The sequence below is a fragment of the Anopheles merus genome, chromosome 2R (genome assembly GCF_017562075.2).
Source record: "Anopheles merus strain MAF chromosome 2R, AmerM5.1, whole genome shotgun sequence".
Classification (NCBI taxonomy): domain Eukaryota; kingdom Metazoa; phylum Arthropoda; class Insecta; order Diptera; family Culicidae; genus Anopheles; species Anopheles merus.
The window spans coordinates 44,028,127-44,047,556 of record NC_054082.1 but is presented as its reverse complement, the minus strand read 5'-3'; the positions used below and the strand labels follow the sequence as shown (position 1 = coordinate 44,047,556).

At 48.9% G+C, this 19,430-nt stretch overlaps 4 protein-coding genes across 4 annotated transcripts; 3 read left to right on the top strand and 1 right to left on the bottom strand.

Moving 5' to 3' along the window:
* The first annotated feature begins 58 nt into the window (after positions 1-58).
* LOC121603514 (gamma-tubulin complex component 3) lies at positions 59-3,413 on the top strand. Its single transcript, XM_041932352.1, has 3 exons — positions 59-356; positions 524-708; positions 781-3,413. The coding sequence occupies exons 1-3, from the start codon at positions 272-274 to the stop codon at positions 3,073-3,075; spliced, it is 2,565 nt and encodes an 854-aa protein (XP_041788286.1). The 5' UTR covers positions 59-271; the 3' UTR covers positions 3,076-3,413.
* A 74-nt stretch (positions 3,414-3,487) lies between these two features.
* Positions 3,488-4,010, top strand: LOC121603518. The gene is made up of 2 exons (XM_041932356.1): positions 3,488-3,578; positions 3,659-4,010. Exon 2 carries the CDS (start codon positions 3,688-3,690, stop codon positions 3,916-3,918), a length of 231 nt encoding a protein of 76 aa, XP_041788290.1. The 5' UTR covers positions 3,488-3,578; positions 3,659-3,687; the 3' UTR covers positions 3,919-4,010.
* An 803-nt stretch (positions 4,011-4,813) lies between these two features.
* Positions 4,814-16,763, top strand: LOC121603515 (SH2B adapter protein 2). The gene is made up of 5 exons (XM_041932353.1): positions 4,814-6,297; positions 12,997-13,128; positions 13,221-13,454; positions 13,542-14,741; positions 16,428-16,763. Exons 1-5 carry the CDS (start codon positions 5,755-5,757, stop codon positions 16,737-16,739), a joined length of 2,421 nt encoding a protein of 806 aa, XP_041788287.1. The 5' UTR covers positions 4,814-5,754; the 3' UTR covers positions 16,740-16,763.
* A 347-nt stretch (positions 16,764-17,110) lies between these two features.
* Positions 17,111-18,994, bottom strand: LOC121603516 (peptide deformylase, mitochondrial-like). Its single transcript, XM_041932354.1, has 2 exons — positions 17,769-18,994; positions 17,111-17,694 (listed from the first exon to the last, which is right to left on the bottom strand). Exons 1-2 carry the CDS (start codon positions 18,150-18,152, stop codon positions 17,380-17,382), a joined length of 699 nt encoding a protein of 232 aa, XP_041788288.1. The 5' UTR covers positions 18,153-18,994; the 3' UTR covers positions 17,111-17,379.
* Positions 18,995-19,430: the final 436 nt, after the last annotated feature.

The following is a 19,430-nucleotide window of genomic DNA, read 5'->3' as shown; positions in this document are numbered from 1 at the left end:
CCGTTACGATTTAAAAAAAAATCAGTATTTGTGTCTTTTTACAAATTGATGTGTTTTTCGAATTTATTTTCTAAAAGTATGTAAAAATATAGAATCATTTTTTGTACAACCATCACATGCAAGAAGAAGGAAACTGTTAAAAAATATTAATTCCTATTAACTGTCATAATGATCAACGTGTAGCCCTCCCACTGTTACACCTTTGGCAGCAAAATAAAGCAGTGCAGTGCAGGGCGCCGCGGATGTGTTTCGCACCCGATCAATAGCAAAAATGAACCTAAACCATCAGCCCAACTTCCCGGTCATTTACGAACTGCTGAAACAGCTCTGCCAGAATCTCGCCGGAGACCGGTCAAGTATGTTATTTCCAGCGTTTCCCAGCTAGCTGTGGAGGTTGTTTGCTTCCAAGCACGATCCAAACACTTCCCGGGGAGCGTCATGTTGGCAGCTGGTTTGTTTGGTGACGCTTGCCAAGCGGGAGAAAGCTAACGATTCCGCTCTCTCTGTTGTTGCTTTCTTACAGACGATGTGTTGAAAGAAGTTACTCGGCTGATTGCCAACAAACCAAACTCAATTACGCACCATGGCGGTACTTCAGCGGCGGCGAACGAATCGACCATAGTGGCGCGCATAAACCGTCTGCTGGCGTCCAGGAGTCAAGCAAGCGTAAATGTGTTTAATGGTTTCTACGAGGAGCTAATATCGATGGTATCTTTCTAGGCGCCCACGAGGATGTGGAGAATATGATAGTGAAACGCTTTACACTCTTTATCGTTTTAGACCGAGAGCAAACAGCGCACCCCGATATTGGAATTCCTGTTTCATCTGGCCGATTCGGACAAAAGTGCAAGTGGCAGCGGGCTGCAGGTAGATTTGCGCAACGATGCCGGCTTCGCGTCCGGAACGCTGGACAGCGTGTTTTCGAAGCTAAGCGTGGACTCGGGCATTGGCGGAACTCAGCGGCTGATGAAATCTCGATCTGGCGGTACGGTAACCGGATCCACCGGCAGTCTCTGTGACTCCAAAGGGCTGGTAGCGGACGACGCGCAGCTGCAGATTACAGACCGCAACGAGCTAGAGGATCTGCTAATACAGGACGTCATTTACGCCTGCACCGGCATCGAGGGAAAGTATCTGCGCAAGAACGTGGTGTCGGGGGAATTTAAGCTCGACCACATACACGGCCGGAATCTGAACGCTTGCGATGCCGGCATGCTGCTGCGGTTGGCCGAGGTTGGCTTCTTCTACAACAAAGTGTCCCGCTTCATTAACCCCAAAAGCGATTCGTACCTGATGGGAAACTTTGGCCAGGGCTACATTACCGCGCTGCAGCAGGAGCTGACCAACTATTACGGGCTGATCGCTAACCTGCAGGAGAATCTCGACCGCCAGCGGCAGGCGGGCGATGGTGCGGAGCGGATGACGCTGATGCGCACGATGGTGTGGCTCGTAGAGCCGATGGAACGGCTACAGTGGCTGGCGCTGATCTCGGACGCTTGCCGCGAGGTCAAGGGGGGCGCTCTCGCTTCCGCCATTCACAAGTTTATCTGGCACGGCGACCCGATGGTGCGCTCCATCTCCCGGGAGCTGCTTCAGTCGGCCTGCATACCGCTGCAGCAGATGCTTTCGCAGTGGCTAACGGACGGTAAGATCGTCGATCCGCACTGTGAGTTCTTCATCGAAGAGCTGACCGATGTCGGGTACAACCGGCTCTGGCACGATGAGTTCCGGCTGCGCAGCTCAATGGTGCCGTCCTTTATCTCGGACACGCTGGCAAAGCAGATACTGGTGATCGGGAAGAGCATCAACTTTCTGCGCGAAGTGTGCAAAGACCGAGAGCCCGTCCCGGAGCGGACGGATTTGAAGAAGTGTCTCAACGAGCATCTCGACTACCTGTACAGCCCGCACAGCAATACCGAGCTGCACGTGCTGATCGACGGCGTGTACCTGAAGACCTCGAAACGCGTGCTGGACATCGTGCTCGGTCCCCATCAGCTTTACGATCACCTAAAGGCAATGCGCGACTATCTGCTGCTCGGGCTGGGCCACTTTGCGGATGTGCTGATGGAAAATCTGAAGGAGGAACTGGACCGCCCGGCGAAAGACATCTACCAGCAGGAGCTGTTCTCTATTGTGGCCGCTGCGGTGCGAAAATCGGCCGACGAGCAGGAGGAGCCGGCCGTGCTGAGCTATCTCGACGTGCACTTCCTCAGCCCTTGCGAGGGCGATACCGGGTGGGATGTGTTCTGCCTGACGTACAAAGTGCAGGGTCCGCTGGGGACGATCTTCCAGCCCGTCCAGTGCACCTACCGAGCCCTGTTCAAGCAGCTGTGGAACATGAAGCGGTTCCAGTTCATCCTGTACGGCATCTGGCGCAACCACATGCTCAGCACGCGCTGCTTCAAGCCCATCGCTAGCGACATTGGCCTGATAAAGCAGCACCTGCAGAGCTACTGCTCGAAAATGATCAACATCATCACGCAGATGCAGTACTACATACTGTACGAGGTGATCGAGTGCTCGTGGGTGCAGTTCAGCGCACGGGTCAAGCAGGCGAAAGCGCTGGACGACGTGCTGGAGGCGCACGATAAATTTCTCGATCGTATTCGCACCGGCATATTCCTGGACCAATCGACGCATCTGTTCAGCAGCTGCCTGGAGCAGATATTTAGCTCGGTGCGCAAGCTGGACGAATGGCAGATGAACTTTTACAAGCTGTGCAATCGGGAACTGGACGCGCGCAAAGAGTTCGACGAGTACATCCAATCTAGCGAAGCGAAGGGAACGTACGGAGTGAACGCCGAGCGTGCGCTGGAGCGGGACGAAGCGCAGCAGGAGTTTGAGGCGAAGCTGGTGCACTGCCAGAAAGCGCTCATTGCGATCGGGGTGGAGTACGAAAATTCGGTCGGCCACTTCCTGTACCAGCTGGCGGTGTCGCCCATCGAATCTTTGCCGCAGCTGTGCATGCGGTTGGACTATAACGAGTATTACAAGCACCGGGATGAGCGATTGAGCGTACCACTCACGTTTCAGCATATGCGCAAAAGTATGGCGAACAATTTTGCACGCAAATGATCTAGCGAAGCATGGCAGGAATGGTCAGCGAGCGAAACAACATCAGCGGAACTGCTGGTCCGGCCGGAACTGCCCGATCCCCACCTGCGGGTTGCAGAACCACCTCGAAAGCAAGCGTTGGCCATGCTTATCCATAAACATTCTTCCTGGCTAGCGACGTATAATTGCTGCGATATTATGTAGGGGTCGTGTTGGCGGGCATATATGACCTGGACTTGGCCGTTGTACTATATATCTCTCTCTCTCTCTTCCTCTCGCTACAGTTCCGTTCAGTTGTGCCAATTTGTGTTTAACTCAGTTTTTCGTTGATCAGTTTAAATAAATGGATTAGAATTTCCCATATTTATACAAATTCATTGTACATGTCCGTTAAAAATTCGAAATGGGCGAGTTTGAACACCAGCTGTCTATGCACCTTGGTACAAGGCGGCCTGCTGTCACGATGACAGCACATCAGAAGGTGTGAAATATCGAGCAAAGAAAAACACGATTACGTGAATAGAGTGAGTGGCGAATGTTTTTAGCTGAAAATTGGGTGGAAAAATAGCATTTCTGAATTCGACATCCTTCCAATTCCCCCCAGAACGGCTCGTTTTCCACCGGAACGCAACAATGGCAGCGTCTTCTCAGGCTAGTCGCGGCCTGACCGCACTCTTCAAGCGCGGGTGGAACGAAATCCCCGAGGTGGTCGGCTCGTCAGTGATCGCTCTAATCGGAATCGGACTCAGCGTGGTGGGACTGACCAACTACTACCGCAAGGACGCTGATAACCGCCGGTACAAGCTGACGTACGTTGTGATGCGTCCGGATGATCCCCGAGCAGCGCGCATCCGCCAGGATTAGAACCGCAAAACAACCCAACCAACCACCACACACACACATGCCATCCATCGGCTCGGTTAGATCTAAATAAAATGTGTTTACTGATGTAAAAATCTGTACATAGCGTTTATTGTGTGAAGCGATGGGAAATGACTAGCTCGAAGTAACACCTATTGCATGCGCGCCTTTCGTACCGCGTCGATCTTGTCCAGCAGCACTTGCTTCGCTTCTAAATCCTCCTTGTTCAGCCGATCGCGCTCCTCTTCCAGCCCGGTCATGAACTTATCGCTGATGAAAAAAAGGAAAAACGTAACAAACAACTAGCGTTTCATAATGTGTCGCAAACGTGGGTTCGCGGGCACGATACGGGACGGCTTTCTTACCGGTTGTAGAACGCCATTCCAAACCCGACCAATATACTCCCGAACAGGATGGGAAAGCGCAGAGCGGTTCCAGCCGGATAGGACATTTTTATTTATGTTAAATGCAAGGAAAAACAGTGCCCCAAAACAATCTCGCACCGTTGACAGCCGCCAAAGCAAACGCAATGCACGCTGGTGAAGTGATGAACCAAATTTGCTGACAATTTATTAAATAATAAATTGTACAATTGTGCATAAATGTTGAAGTGTATTTAACACATGTTAAAAAAAAAATAACAAGACAATTGTTTTACCAAGCTTCCAACAATGCCAAGATAAATATATAAATGCATTGGATTGTGGAAAAAAAAATTTCAAAAATCGCAGCAAGAAATTTTTAACTTCGTTGCATTGGACAGTCTTCGTTTTATGAAAAATGAGAAAAGTTTTGAGAGAGCTGCTAGGATACCATTTTCGCTGCAACAGAGTGCACAGCCATAAGGGTTAGTAAAACCGTGGGTGATGTTTTGTAACAAACCGTCAACCAGAACGGTCCAGACAGGCATCCCGCTGTGCGGTGTAGCCACGGGCTTAGAAAAAAAAAGTTTACAACATCACGGGAATAGACAGAATAATAAAAAATCTACATCGAATTAAAATTTCTATCACGAGTTCAATGCATGCAGTGTTGTGGCGCGGTGGTGTTGTCTAGCTAAAGTGGGCGAACAAACGTCTACTGGCCGCAAGTGCGTCCAGTCGCTAGGTTGGTGTGAAAATTGAAGTGCTTCTCGCAGCAAATGCGAAAGAATCTAGCCGCTTCGCAGCACCAGTACTAGCAGCATATTATTGTAACTCGTTTGCCACCGATGCTGCACCGCCTATCGTAGTGGTTTGCCGTATCATCTCCGTCATCGTCAATACGCACTATCGCGCTGTGTCGGGGGGAGGCCCAGAAGAATGCTCTTGTGCGTACGACGATGGCCATCGGGCGGAGCTTGTTTTTGTGAGCCACACCACCTTCCCCGCTGCCGCCGCTGCTGCTGCTGCTGCTGCAGTTGAGTGAAAAGAGTGAGCAATCTGTTACGACTAGTGTGCACCACCCACCCGACTCGGTGCCCGCTCCCTCGTGTTGCCCACATTCCCGCCCATGTCCAGGTGCCCCAGAGCAGGCAGTGTGCGGTCTGGGGCGTAAAGTGAAGGGAAGGGGGCTGAGATCATCCGCACGGAGCCTACTAGGAAAGAAGGGCCAGAATCCTGGCTGGCTGGCTGGCTGGCTAGCTGGGTGTGTGTGTTGCCAAAGGGTGGCGCCGTGCATATTGTTGGTGAAAAGTGTGAAAGCTAGTGCGTGTGTGTGTGCGTGCGTGCGTGCGTGCCTATATTCCCCGGGGGTGGTGCAGCAGCACCCTAGCAGAGGAGAGCGTGCGGCGTGTAGGTGCGTGCGTGTGTGAGCCTGTGGTTGGCGCAGCGGAGAAGCGTGGGAGAAAAATAAACAAAAATGATGGCCAATCTGACAGATGGTGAGCAAAGTTTTTGCAGCTCAGTGACAGTTCAACAGCAGCAGCAACAGCATCAAATATCAAGTGGCGTGGGTGGAGGAGGAGGAGGAGGAGGAGGAGGAGGAGGAGGAGGAGGAGGAGGAGGAGGAGGAGGAGGGGGTGTTGGGAATGTGTCGCATGCCGGCAACGCCTCGCACGTAGGCGTCACCGGCGCGGAGGATGGCGAGAGCGGACTGGGCAGCACGGTTACCGTCGGGACGGCATCGTCGTCGGCGATGATGGGATCGATGACGCCGACGCCGACCGCATCGACGACGACGCTGACGGCGGCGCCGACCGCCGGTACGTGGTCGGAATTTTGCGAGCGTCACGCACGGGCGGCCTCGGCGGACTTTGCCCGGGCGTGCGTAAATTACGTCACCAACAATCTGCCGGAAGTGGCCCGCCACACGATCTCCCATCGGGACTTTATGCGGCGCTTCGTGCAGTGCTTCGAGTCTCGCTTCGAGGACGAGTTTCAGCGCCGCCGAGCGCAACCTAAGGTGAGTGGGGGAGGGGATTTCGGGAGGGACGAACGTCTTCCAGACTTCCCTGCGCTAGCCAGCAGTGTTACGTGACGTCCAATTAGCGAAAGATGGTAGAAAAATCGTAACATATCGCGGACCATCGTAGCTAACAAGGCACACAGCCTCACAAGCCGAAAGGATGTCTGTGACACATACGAAAAAGACACACACACACAAATCAACCGTAACCAGGATACTGTCACAGCGTGACGTGTGCTCACTGACCCAACAACTAATCTCCCCGTACCCTTAGGCGAAGACATTCAGGCAAAAAACAATTAGCAAAGCTTCACGTTCAGCACGTTATCGGAATGCGTCATTGTAGATAGGGGAAGGGGATAAAGTGGAGACCATCGCCAAATCGAACTTTCCATCGAATGGGGCTTTTTTTTTCTTCCCGAGCCCATTTGTTAGTCGCTAAATTGTGAAACTGTTTAAACGATTGTTCAATTTACTTGGTATTTCCATCCTGCGAATTGCGTTAAGACTGTGTTGCAGTTCGTTTATCAAGCATTTAAACGGTCTGTGTGTATGTGCTATTTCATTCGAACTGGCAAAACAAACACCCCCCACATTCCGCCGACTTCCACCGAAATGGTGCCGCGCTACGTCATTGATCACCCGAGCAAAGCTGGCTGTAATCAATGCGCACCCACACACTGACGCCATACGCCTGCCCATCCTGACCTGGGGCGATGTCCGGGAGGCAGCAACCCCGGCCGACAGCACCCAGGCTCGAATGTTTTACATAGTACCCGGGGTTCATTCATAACATTTTCGTAGCTAATCTCCTACGCCGCTGTTGAGAACAAAGCAACCCGGTCCACAACCGCCTGCCCGGCGGTATCTCCGCTCCCTGGAAACGGTTTGGTTTGGAGCAGTGATGTGCTCTTTGGATCGCACGCACGACTCCGATCCGACTCCGACTATAGTTAGTCCGATTCCGACTCCGGCAAAATCCGAACCACTTGTTCTGCCCGGAGTCGTTCGGAGACACTCAGAGTGATTCGGTGTCATTCGGAGTAGTCCAGAGTCGATCGGAGTCGCCCGGAATTAGAATCGATCGGAGGCAACATGAGCCGTCCGATGTGATGTACTTGTGATCAGGCATTTCATTTCGTTGTGTTTTTTGTCTCTTATGGACATCGTATACAGGCCTGTAGACAGACTCTGGTCGACTCCGAACGACTTCGACCCCAACCGATTCCGGACGACACCGACGATTCCGAACGACTTCCGGACGATTCCAAACGACTACGAAGGTCTCTTGATAATGCTAGGCGGACCTACCTTCCGGAGTCGATTCTAAAATTATCGGAGTCGGATCGGAGTCGACTCAGGAATTTTGTCAACTTTACCCATCACTAGTTTAGAGCTTTCCTGATCGTTGCCAGCTCGGGGCGGGCAATGCTATACTTTTCTCCTTTGTATTACTTTTGTTCACTTCTTGCTCGCCCGCCACCTTCTCTTCAGGGTGTGCCCGCTAACGGCATTGGGGTGGCTGTGGTTGCATTTGCAGAACCTACCAATAGCCCATCCTCAACCCAGTCTCTTCGTGGGTCCCATCTTTCTAGGAAAGCCCACGCAACCTCTGTGCGCGAAGAAAGCTTTCTCTCTCTCTCTTTATCGCTCGCTCTCCGTTTGAGCAAACTGTTGCTGCACACGTCGGTTGGGGCCGAAGGTGGGCCGTGTAAATAGATTACACATCTTTTCTTATCGACCGAAACAGGATCGGCAAAGAAGTGTATGTCCGGGCCCTTTGTTTGTATACGGATACGGGACTGAGAAATATGTCAAGTGGAGTGGAGTTTTTTTAATACCGAAAATGGGTGTCCTTACGCCAAACCCGACCATATACATACAGAGTATTGTCGTCTCGAGTGGGCGGTTGTCTGGAATGTGGCGGATGGATTCCTACGAATGAGCTGACGCCCTCGCACGAGAAGAATGGGCAAACAGTTTGTTCGTTTTTGTTTTCTTTTTTTTTTGTTTTCCCAATTACAATAATAATCGAAATTCGAATTCCGTCTTTAGTCAACTGACGCTTTTCGAATGGTACACGTTTCTTCAAATCAATTGCGTTTGAATTGATGAATGCCAACAGTCAGTCACTTTCGTAATCGTAGAGCCGCATAATCATTGACAGTTTATGGCGGTTCTTCTTCTTTGGCACAACAACCGCGGTCGGTCAAGGCCTGCCTGTACCACTAGAAGAGGTTTGGCTTTCAGTGACTCATTGATAATCCATAGCAGGAAATGGGGAGAACAGTCCTACGTATGAGGACACGGTCTATTCGGGGCTTGAACCCATGACGGGCATGTTGTTACGTCGTTCGAGTTCCCAATGTATTAAGGCAGATAGTTAATGTTATTCTAATTATCAAATTGAGGCATTCCTTCATCAAACTTGCCTAAAACTAATCCAACTTGATATGCCTTCTCTACCTGATACTCGTGGTTGTAATATTTACAATTCAAATAATTGTTCCATTAATCCTCTCCAAAATACACAGACACACACGCGCGGAGAGAAAACATGTCCTCAACGCACCAACGACCAGTAGTAGTAGGCACGTGTTATTTGGCGTGCGACTATAACGGCAAAGTGATACAGTTTCCGAGAACTAACTCTAATTATTTGCCTATCTACATCTACCAGCTAAAGCTAACGCTAACCTGACGGTGCATTTGAACACACAAAGCGCTTTGTTGTAACGCTCATTAAATAGAAAAGAAGAAAAACAGTACAATTTGCAGCATTCATGGGATGCTGCGACGAAATCATCGGCGACAAAAACACACAAAAAAAAAAGTTTTGCCACACTTTGCCCGCATGTGCCTGCTCGCGGTCGGAGGACCAGTTATCAAATCAATGCCCCAGCCAACCCACCACCAATCACGCTAAAGCACACGGTGGAAGCGCGCAGGGAAGGAAAGGCAGCAGACACGGATGCGATATGACGATGGGTATAGCAGTGTCTATTTTTGACTTCTTATCATTGTTGCATTTATTTCGGAGAATGCACTCCACGTCACTCCCGATGTGTGTGTGTGTGTGTGTGCTGTTGCTAACACGGGTTTGAATGAAAAGTAGTTGGATATTTCACCGGTGGAGTAATTTTCCAGGCGGGGCAGACGGGCGTACAAATAGGAAAACCGTAAACAGTATTATCATACTTCGTTTTACCTAGCGGCCACTAGAATCGGCATGCCGGAACAACATTGACACAACGACTGTAACCCGCTGGGGAAAAGAAAACAGCTCATGACAAATGTAAGGGAAAGCGGGGCAAACTGGTGAGGTGGAACGAAATGGTAACCTGCATTGCTGGCAAATTAACACACTTCTGATGTCAGAATAACATCAAATCGCTCAACACTTGCGGTCCATTTTAAATAATAACAATAACAAATAACAAATACAATGTTAAATGACTATAAATCTTAACCTAAGATTTATAAATAAATGAATAAATTTCCTAAACTATTCAACAAAACACTTTCATGCAAAACTTAAATCTTAGCTTAAACCAAAGCCTAACGTCCACTGTTGTGGTCCATTTTGCCCCTTTGTTTGGTTGTCATTTTGTCATTTTTTGTATGACATATTGCACCATAGCAAGATCATTTTACCCAGCAAAAACATTTTCACGACTTTTGATGTTGATTTTTTAACTTTGTTTTATATGTTTATATTTTTTGTTCATACGTCTACTACTATTTTTGTGTCATGAACAAGCCATTGAAGCATCAATTGTCGTCAAAATATCTGTGTACAGTGATTTACCCAGTGAGATACAGAGCAAAATCCTTAACAGTGCCATTTGGTCCCCGCCTTCCCCTAATTGCACGCCGCAAATGTTGTGTTGTTTTGGGGGTTGTTGATGCAAAGCTATGCGTATTTGTGATTCCTATTGTTATTTCATTTCTTACTCATCCTGGACATGTTTACAGCAGAAGTCTTATTGATCTAGCCAGGAAACAACATTTAGTTATAATTTGTTGTTAACAAATCGTAGCACAAATATTTGCCTTTTGGTACTTCCACTTCAAAGCCGATTAGTCAACAGCACTACAACGTTGTTATATGATTCAACACAAATATACATTCAAGCTAAAGGCATTTAAAAAAGTATACTTTATTTCTTCTTTAATTTCTATCATCCCCTGTCGAATCAATTTGTATAAAAGCAAGAATTGAAGATCGTTTTGTGTTTCAACAGTAATTTAAGTAATGTAGTCTCTCGCCACCACCTACCAATAATGTGCCTTTCCCGGGGGTATAGACGCATCAAAACAGCCCTAACTTCGTGCTGGTATGTACATGTGTGACCGTTGACGGGCGCCTCTTCCAATCCTGTTCGCGATTTTTTTGGTCAGCACATTAGTAACCCCTATGGGATGGTTTCCCCTCGTGTGCCCCGCATTGCCGGCCTTGGCGCTTTACCGTGTATTGCATGTTTACCACGCGCGCGCACGCTCGCTGAGCAGCAGGTACTGTACTACGCGCCAAATCCCAAACATGGCCACCTGGCACGACTAAAACGGACAGGTTGGAGCGTACCCAGCCGTCCCTGCCTCCTCGAACGGCTCGCTGGAACTTCATTCATAAATTTCAAAACGCCAATGAACACACCCAACCCCGTGCCCGCCTGTTCGTTTCGCGCTATTCCACGGTGGGCCCATTCTAGTCCGTTACCCACCTTTGCCCAATGAATGAATGCATGGAGGGAGAGGGGAAGACGCGGGTGTTGTGGCTGTGTTGATTTGGTGTGGTTTTCACGTCGCTACACTTGCTGCCGCCTTCGCTCGGGTGTGTCTGTGTGTGTGTGTGTGTGTAGAGGAATGCTGGTGAAGTGGGCCTACCAACACTCAGATTAGTAGCCGCCTCTCGGCTCGACCCACTCCAAACACACCGAACCCCAATGGTAATGAACTTCGAGTGGTGTTGTTTACGCTTTATGCATCCTCTCCACCACACACACACACACACACACACACACACACACGCGTAAAGATTCGTGGCCATCGTACCGGGTTCGGGGCCTTTGGTGGTCGTTCGAGGGCGTGCAGGAATGTTATCATCCAGCGCAGCGTTTTTCTGTGTTGGGACACAATCGAAATCCGATCTCGTGGTCATCACTGCTGAATGGTGTGCTGATCGCGCCACCATCGTGACGGATATTTATTTCGCATTTTTAAATATGATAACAAGCTCAGTGGAGAGTAGAGAGTTCGGGGTTTTTCCAACCGTTTTGTGGAAGAACTTTTTTTGGAATTCCGTTTCACTACGGGAAATTTCATCTTTCGCATTTAATTTGCATATTGAAAAGAAGAAAGTATTTGGTCGGAATCGCTGGTGCTGTCTATCCCGTAACGGTTGATTGCTCTTGTTTTCTAAAGTGAATCTAAAAGCTTATCTTTAATCTTTGCAAAGTTATTTACTCGACAGTACGTTTGTGATGGGAACGTTAAAATGATCTCATGTTTAGCGCAAGCTACGCGGGAGCGGGGCCCTAGAATAGCGTTTTGGTCCCCAAAAAAAAAGACAAATCTCGTACCAGTGTTGTTGGACCGCCGGGTCACCGACACTAAACAACCTTAATCATCGCATCTGCAGCTCAATCAAAAATCAACCCATTCACGTCCTTCAACAAATGATTTATACGAATGGAGTGCAGATGTTAAAGCGTCTTGTGTGCCGCTGTTTGTTTTGTTGTTGTTATTGTTGTTGTTTTGTCTGATTTAATTTGCTCCCTGGGGCGATGGACAGTATAGTAGCCGCCGGGGCTGGGCAAATGGACGAAGCTGGCGGGTGGGGCACAGCTAGGAGGTTGAAATAAATTGAAGCTGATGATTTTATTGGTTTGCCTGTTTGTTGGTTGCCTCTCTGACTCTGGCTCTATCGAGAGACTCACGTTTCTATGCATTATCAGCAGCTCCACCCCGTCCACCTTTGTGCGGGGTGGTGGGGTATCTATGCAACCGGCTGTCTGCCACTGCGGCCTACCAGTACAAACAAAAGAAGGTGACGGTTCCAATTGGGCCAAGAATCAAGCGACCACAGGGGTTCTAATGACTAGTGATGGGAGAAATAAAGTTTTCAATCAGAATCGATCCAAGCTAGCTCCGAAGTTTTCTGTAATCGATTCCGGATAGTAGGTCCGGAATCAGTTTCCGGGACGGATCTGTAATTGGTTCCGGTATCGAAAACGGCCCCAGAATCAGAATTGGCTCCGAAATCCGAATTGGTTCTGACGGCATCACCATAAGAAAGGCGTTTGGGTCCAATGATGTTACGTATCCTAGGCTCAAAAAATCAAACGATCCATTCTCATAGCGATTCCTGATCTGAATTCGCTTCTGAAACTTCGTATTTCAATTCAAGACTTGATTTTAATTCCATTTCTGGAGTCAATTCTGATTTCGTCACCGGAGCAGATTGCGATTCCCAGCTCGATTCCGATTCCGGAGCCGACTTTGGAAACAGCTCCGGAATCAGCTCTGGAATCCGCTCCGAACGGAATCGAAATCGCCTAGGTTCGATTTCGAGCTCCCACCACTACTTATGATATGGGGAAGGAATTGTGCGAAAATGCTCAGTAACAAATAACAAACGTTCTACGTATGTATAAACACCTCATGGATTGTTCTCTCTTATCTCCGCACAACCAGACTGGAAACGGGTCCGCAACGGTACCGGAGGAAAGCGACTATTCCGAGGATACAGATTCGCCAAAAACCAACCACAAACCGTTCTTCCGCCGACTATCGTTCAAAGGGCTCCGCAAGGGCAAGGTGATTCATGTGAGTATTCCCGTCGATCGAGGTCCTTCGACCGTCGCTCTCAAATAATAATTTTCCACTTTTCCGTGTTTTCCCCCGCTCCATCCGCGTAGGCATTTTTCCACAAGCAACACTCCGACGAGGTGGAACTGTCGGAACGGCGGGCGAGCAAAACCAAGCTCGCAAAGATCGTGGTCGAATGCCGGAAGGAGGGCACCGTCAACTACCTGTCACCGGAAAACCTCGACCAGCCCGGTTCGCAGAAGTGGGAAAAGTGTAAGCTGGTGCTGGTGAAAACGGTTTCGGGATACATGCTGGAATTTTACTCACCACCAAAGTCACAAAAGGTACTAACTAGCAAGGGGGAAGGGAAGTTTTGGGTTGAGTGTGGTGATTTTAATACCATCCCGTACCCGTTCGGTCCTACTTTTCAGCCCCGGAGCGGTGTGTTTTGCTTTCTCATAACGGAGGCCCGCGAAACGACGGCGCTCGAGATGCCGGATCACGAGAATACGTTCGTGCTGAAGGCCGGCAACAACCTGGAGTACGTCATAGAGGCCCGCGACACGGACGACATGCGCAGCTGGCTGGCAACGATACGCTACTGCATGCGTAGCACGCAACCAAACTCGGAACCGTCGGATGCGGCGGCTAGCTCGGATTTGATCGCCACACTCAGTACCTCAATGTCGCACGGCGGCGGCGGTGGTGGTGGTGGAACCGGACTGACATCGAACCTGGCCGCGGACGTCAACAACCTCAGCCTGAATCAATCGCTCACGGCCCAGAGCGGGAACGTCGGTACGGCGGCTGGTGGCGGAACGGTAACCGGTACCACCGCCACCACCACCACCTCCGGCCAGACAGCGAACGCGAACAACTCCTCCCTTACGGCTGCCAGCGCACCGGAGCTGCCTCCCCGCCGGCCGGACGACCGGATATCGTCGTCGAGCAACTTCGAGCTGACCGAGAACGATCTGGACGTGTCGCACGAGCACGACACCGACCTGACCGCGATGATGCACGAGTACCCGTGGTTCCATGGCACGCTGCCCCGGTTCGATGCCGCCCAGCTGGTGCTGCGCGAGGGCACCTCTAGTCACGGCGTGTTCCTAGTGCGGCAGAGCGAAACGCGCAAGGGCGAGTTTGTGCTCACGTTCAACTTCCAGGGCAAGGCGAAGCATCTGCGCATGACGCTGAACGATCTGGGCCAGTGCCGGGTGCAGCACCTCTGGTTTCCCTCGATTACCGAGATGCTCGAGCACTTCCGGCAGCACCCGATACCGCTGGAATCGGGCGGCACTGCCGATGTGACGCTCACCGGGTACGTGCTGACCCCGCTGCACCAAGAAATGCTCACGCAACAGGCCGCGCAGCAGCAGCAGCAGCAGCAGCAACAGCAGCAGCAACAGCAGCAATCGGTAATCGGCCTGCAGGGCGGTCCGCAGACGGCAGCCAGCAACAACTACTCGACCACGCTGATCGGCAGTAGTAACAGTAGCAGTAATAATAACGCCACCGGCGGTGCTGCTTCCTCCAACGTTTCCTCCTCCAATGCGTCCAGCGGGATGGCTACAGGGGCCACCGGCGGCGGTAGCACAGCGGCCAGCAATCCTCAAACCAGCCCAAGACATGTGAGATATTAACTACCCAGCAAAAGCGGCAACATTCTCACACACACACACACACACACACACACACACACACACACACACACACACACACACACACACACACACACACACACACACACACACACACACACACACACACACACACACACACACACACACACACACACGCACACAATTACACATACATACACAGCAGCCAAACCTGCCCTACCTTTAAAGTTGACGGAGAAACCAGCCAATCGATCCTTCGGAAAGCGAATAAATCATTAAAACAAAAACAAAACATAAATGCGAAAACATACACACTCAGTTATACACATACAAACGGTTCACACACAAACTCACACACACAAACACATCCCAGAACAAAGTTACAGTTTCATTGCTAGGAACAGTGAAAAGCGCAAACTGAAGCGAATTGAAGCCAAAATCCACAACCATAAACAAAAACGTTCTAAACAAAAATGTTGTGCTTTCAAAATGTGTGTCCATTTGCTGATCTGGCTTCTGACCTCGAGCTGTTCTCGTTTCTTTTTATCTCTCGTTAGCTCGTACTGCTGTTGCTCGTATTGTTTGTCTTTCTTTTTTTGTTTGTTGGAATGTGCAATTATTCTCGGAGGTATTTCTGTTTGTTGCGCTCTACTGTTGTATTTTACTTCTACGGTCCAATACTACGATGACATGTGCGTGGGCCAACACACTCGTTTCTTTGGTGTCTCTATCTTCTAAGTTGCAATGCTCCACTATGTTGTATGTGGTTTCTTTCGTTGTTGAAGTTATTTTTTCGTGTTTTTTTATTTTTGCCTCTTTTAGGTCTTCTCTCGCCGTAAATGTTCTTGTTCTACTGTTTGTACATATTTTAACAATCCGTTCATAGTATCGTTCGTTCGCCGTTTTTATCTCTGTCGTTCCATCTTTATGAACGTTGTCGTTTATTCTTGCGTTTCGTCTTTATTGCTTTTATTTCATGCAACCTTTTCTAAAGTCGAATTAGATTGGAAATGATGTCTAAAATTAAATATACGAAAAACAGAGGTATTTAGCAAGTTTTTGTTCCCAACGTTAGCTCATCATTAAACTCCGAACTTGGTTTTGTTTCTTTCTGCATTGGGTTGATAAAGTTAATTACCCCAATGTTTTGTAGAGTTAGAGTTTCAGCATTCGGTTTCTACTAAAATGTTGCCAACTTAGTTCAATTATTGTAAGTGTTTTCCATTTCGCTGTCTTCATCACCTGTGTTTTACATTCATGCGTGTGTAGTTAGAGCATATATCATTCCTTACCATTTCCGTAGCTTGTGAATGTGCATTCATGGTAATGTATTTGTGCTTTCTCTCTGCGAAAAAGCATGCTTTCCGTGCGGGTTGTGCTTTAGCATAAGCAGGATTGGAAGTTTTCCTTAAACCTTTAACCGTTTCCGATGTAAAATTATTTTACAATACACACACACGAACGTTAAGTTTATATGGAGAGAGTGTGATATGTTCCCGGTTTCCGGTTTGCCGGCACCAAGCGGTGAACTACAGAGATCATACTGCTGATCATATTTTCTCTTTCTCTCTCTCTCTCTCTCTCTCTCTCTCTCTCTCTCTCTCTCTCTCTTTCTTTCTCTTTTGTCTGGTGGTTTGCTTTGGGTTCTTTCCTTCGTAATTTAATTTCAAACGACGCCCCACTACTCTTACGCAGCTGCCAACGCAAGCGATCACGCTGAACGGAAGCGTGCGGATCAAGACGTGCGATCTGGAGCTGTCGCTGCAAACGGTTCCGGTCGAGCAGATGAGCTCACATCTGCACCATTCCCATCAGCAGATGCAACATCAACAACAGCAGCAGCAGCAACAGCATATTCACGTTCATGCGCCACAGCAGCAGCAGCTACAGCAACAGCCCGGAACGAGCGGATTGAACCAAGGGTTGGCTGCCGGTTCGCAGCCAACAGGCGGCGGCACTAGCGAGGACGGTCAACGGGCCGTGGATAATCAGTACAGCTACGTTTGAACGTGAATTTGTCCACGTTTGTTTTTAGGCTGCAGTCGAAACTGTACCAGATGATGTATGGTTTTATAATTTCTTAGCTCTTTTGTTTCATCTCGCCACAATTATAAAGCACCTTGCGTAGTTGTAGTGGTTTTTGTTGGTTTTATTATTTGATAAATTTACACTAACAGCTAACTAACGCCGATAGCTTATCAGTGATAACATTTTCATCTCACAGTAGTGTTTCTACTCATTTGGTTTAGCTTAACTGCAGCCTAAAAACGTTCGTGGCACAAGAGTTGGATCGAACAAACCGAGCAAGCTGGCAATCGCCATCGTTGGGAAATGAATAAAGCGCAAAGATCTTGACGCTACACCATTGGTTCATTGACAAATTGGTAGCCGTGGTTACCGTTTAGATAATCGTACATTCGTTACCAAACCATAAACCATGCTAACCACAAGCACAAACCTCTAACCCTTTCCCCTCAATCTCTGGGGCTTAATTCATGTTGCTTTGTTGTGTGCGCCAACAGTTCATTCGTTTCATACGTTAGTGCAATAACCATAATAAACAGCTAACCGGTGTGCGTGTGTGTATGTATTTAAGGAAGGTATACACACATACACAAACTAAACACATTCTTAACAAGTGGCCGATTTATTTGCTGGCAAACGATAGCTGAATGCGCCCACTCTTAGCATTGACCGCTTGCCAGCAGGTGCAGGTTAGGCTTTTCCGATTCATAATGTCCGTGTACACGATCCCATTCAGATGGTCCATCTCGTGCTGGGCAATGCGGGCATTCCAGCCGCTCAGTCGCAGCTCTTGCCGGTTGCCGGTGGCATCGAAGCCCTGCAGCAGTATCTCCCGGTACCGGGGCACGTCCGCCCGATAGCCGCGCACACTTTCGCACGCCTCCGTGTGTATCACCTTTTCGTAGTTGAGCACTTTCAGTTCGGGGTTAAGAAGAATCTAAAATAAAAAATAAAAACAAATAAGCGATTACCTAGGAAAGGTTTGCTTGAAAGCAGCACAGCAAAGTGTACCGTCAATGGCAATGGTTCCATCTCGCGCAGCTTGTAGTCCGCCTTGGTGTACTGGTCCCGCAGCTCGTCCTTAAATTCCATCACGAAGGCGCGCAACGATAGGCCCAGCTGTGGGGCGGCCAATCCGACGCACCTGTACGCTCGCATCACTTTGGTAAGATGTCGGGCCAGATACTGCACTTCGGCGGACTGGAGCTCCTTCTCGGGGATTGCATTGGCCGGCACGCGTAGTACGGGATCGCCTAGCTGCACGATGTGATCGTACGGTGGTTCGTCGTTGCCTTTCGGTTGCCACAAACTTCGATACCACTTGGCAAACGATTTGTCCATCCGGCTGGTGGTGGCGAGCGTTCGGATGCATGTTTTAATCGGTACCGTCACCATTTTGCGTGCAATTTCTGGTGGGACCGGTGCGCGAATGCGGCACAGAACTGTTTACATAATGTTTACAGCGAGACAACACGCGTTGACAAGCCGTTCAAGGGGCTAGCTGTCAAAATCATCTGTTCCGTGAGTGCCGGGCCGGTTTTTACACCCTGTGGGGATTGTTCTATGGATTCGCAATGGAGAGGCGCAATTTCTGTGTATTATTAGCTATGGTTGCTGTGGTGGCTTCGGCATAATTTGGCCGTAATTTGATCCGGGAATGCGAAGGTCGAAGAAGGCGTCGGCCGCCTGTGTCTTTATGTTTACTTACACTCCCTGTGCATGCAACAAACAGATTCCATGGTCGTAATCGAAGCGCATCAGGACCTTTATTCGGGACCAGGGCATCTGATCATAAACCACCCGGGCGCTTTCTTCATAATGTATCATTCGGGAAATAAAACACTGTTATGTATTAGTAGTTTGACGATTCAGTTCGAGTGCGCTCAATTACGTGAATATATCAATTAATACAGCATCGATTCCCTCGACAAACATTAAGAATACATTATAAGGGAACAAAGCATTCAATCATATTAATGGATAAACAGCAATTTTCTAGGTACTCTACATGAACGTTTTGTTATTGATGCTTGTAGATCTTATATTAAAATGTGTTTAAAAGAAAGCCATCAGATCTTCGAATCCTCCTTTTTCCTTTGGCGAGGTAAAGGCGGACGAGCAAGTTATAATCAGAGAGAGGGCACAGGGCTCTCACTAATAACCTACAGCTCATCACTTGGCTTTTATAAGTAGAACCGTCAGCTTACGGCCTACTGATGTTGTGCAACTTTCCGACACCGCTTCGACCCTCTTTTGTCTTCCCAGCGTGCATGCTGCTCTAGCGATGTTCAAACACCGATCTCCCTTCGTTAGAACACACACACTTCAACACACACAGCCCTACACGTGGTTTCGCAGAACGGCATGGCTAAACGTCATTCGAAGAATACCGCATTGCTTTGTTTTGTAAACAAACGTTGATCAACCATGCATCGAGGCCTGATTGCCGGTGTGTGAGAACAATTGCTGGAATTGGGTTTTAAAGCTTTCGCTGTTCTTTAAAAATATTCCGCTACGATGGAGTGGCAAATTTTCATTCATAGATCCGGCACATGAACTCCAATTGAAGCATAGATATCGAACGCGTGGAACGCATGGTGGATTATTTTATGGTCGTGCGCACTATGGGTGGCGCTTTAAAGAGGATAATTAAAGCGCTGTATCTTTGCAACA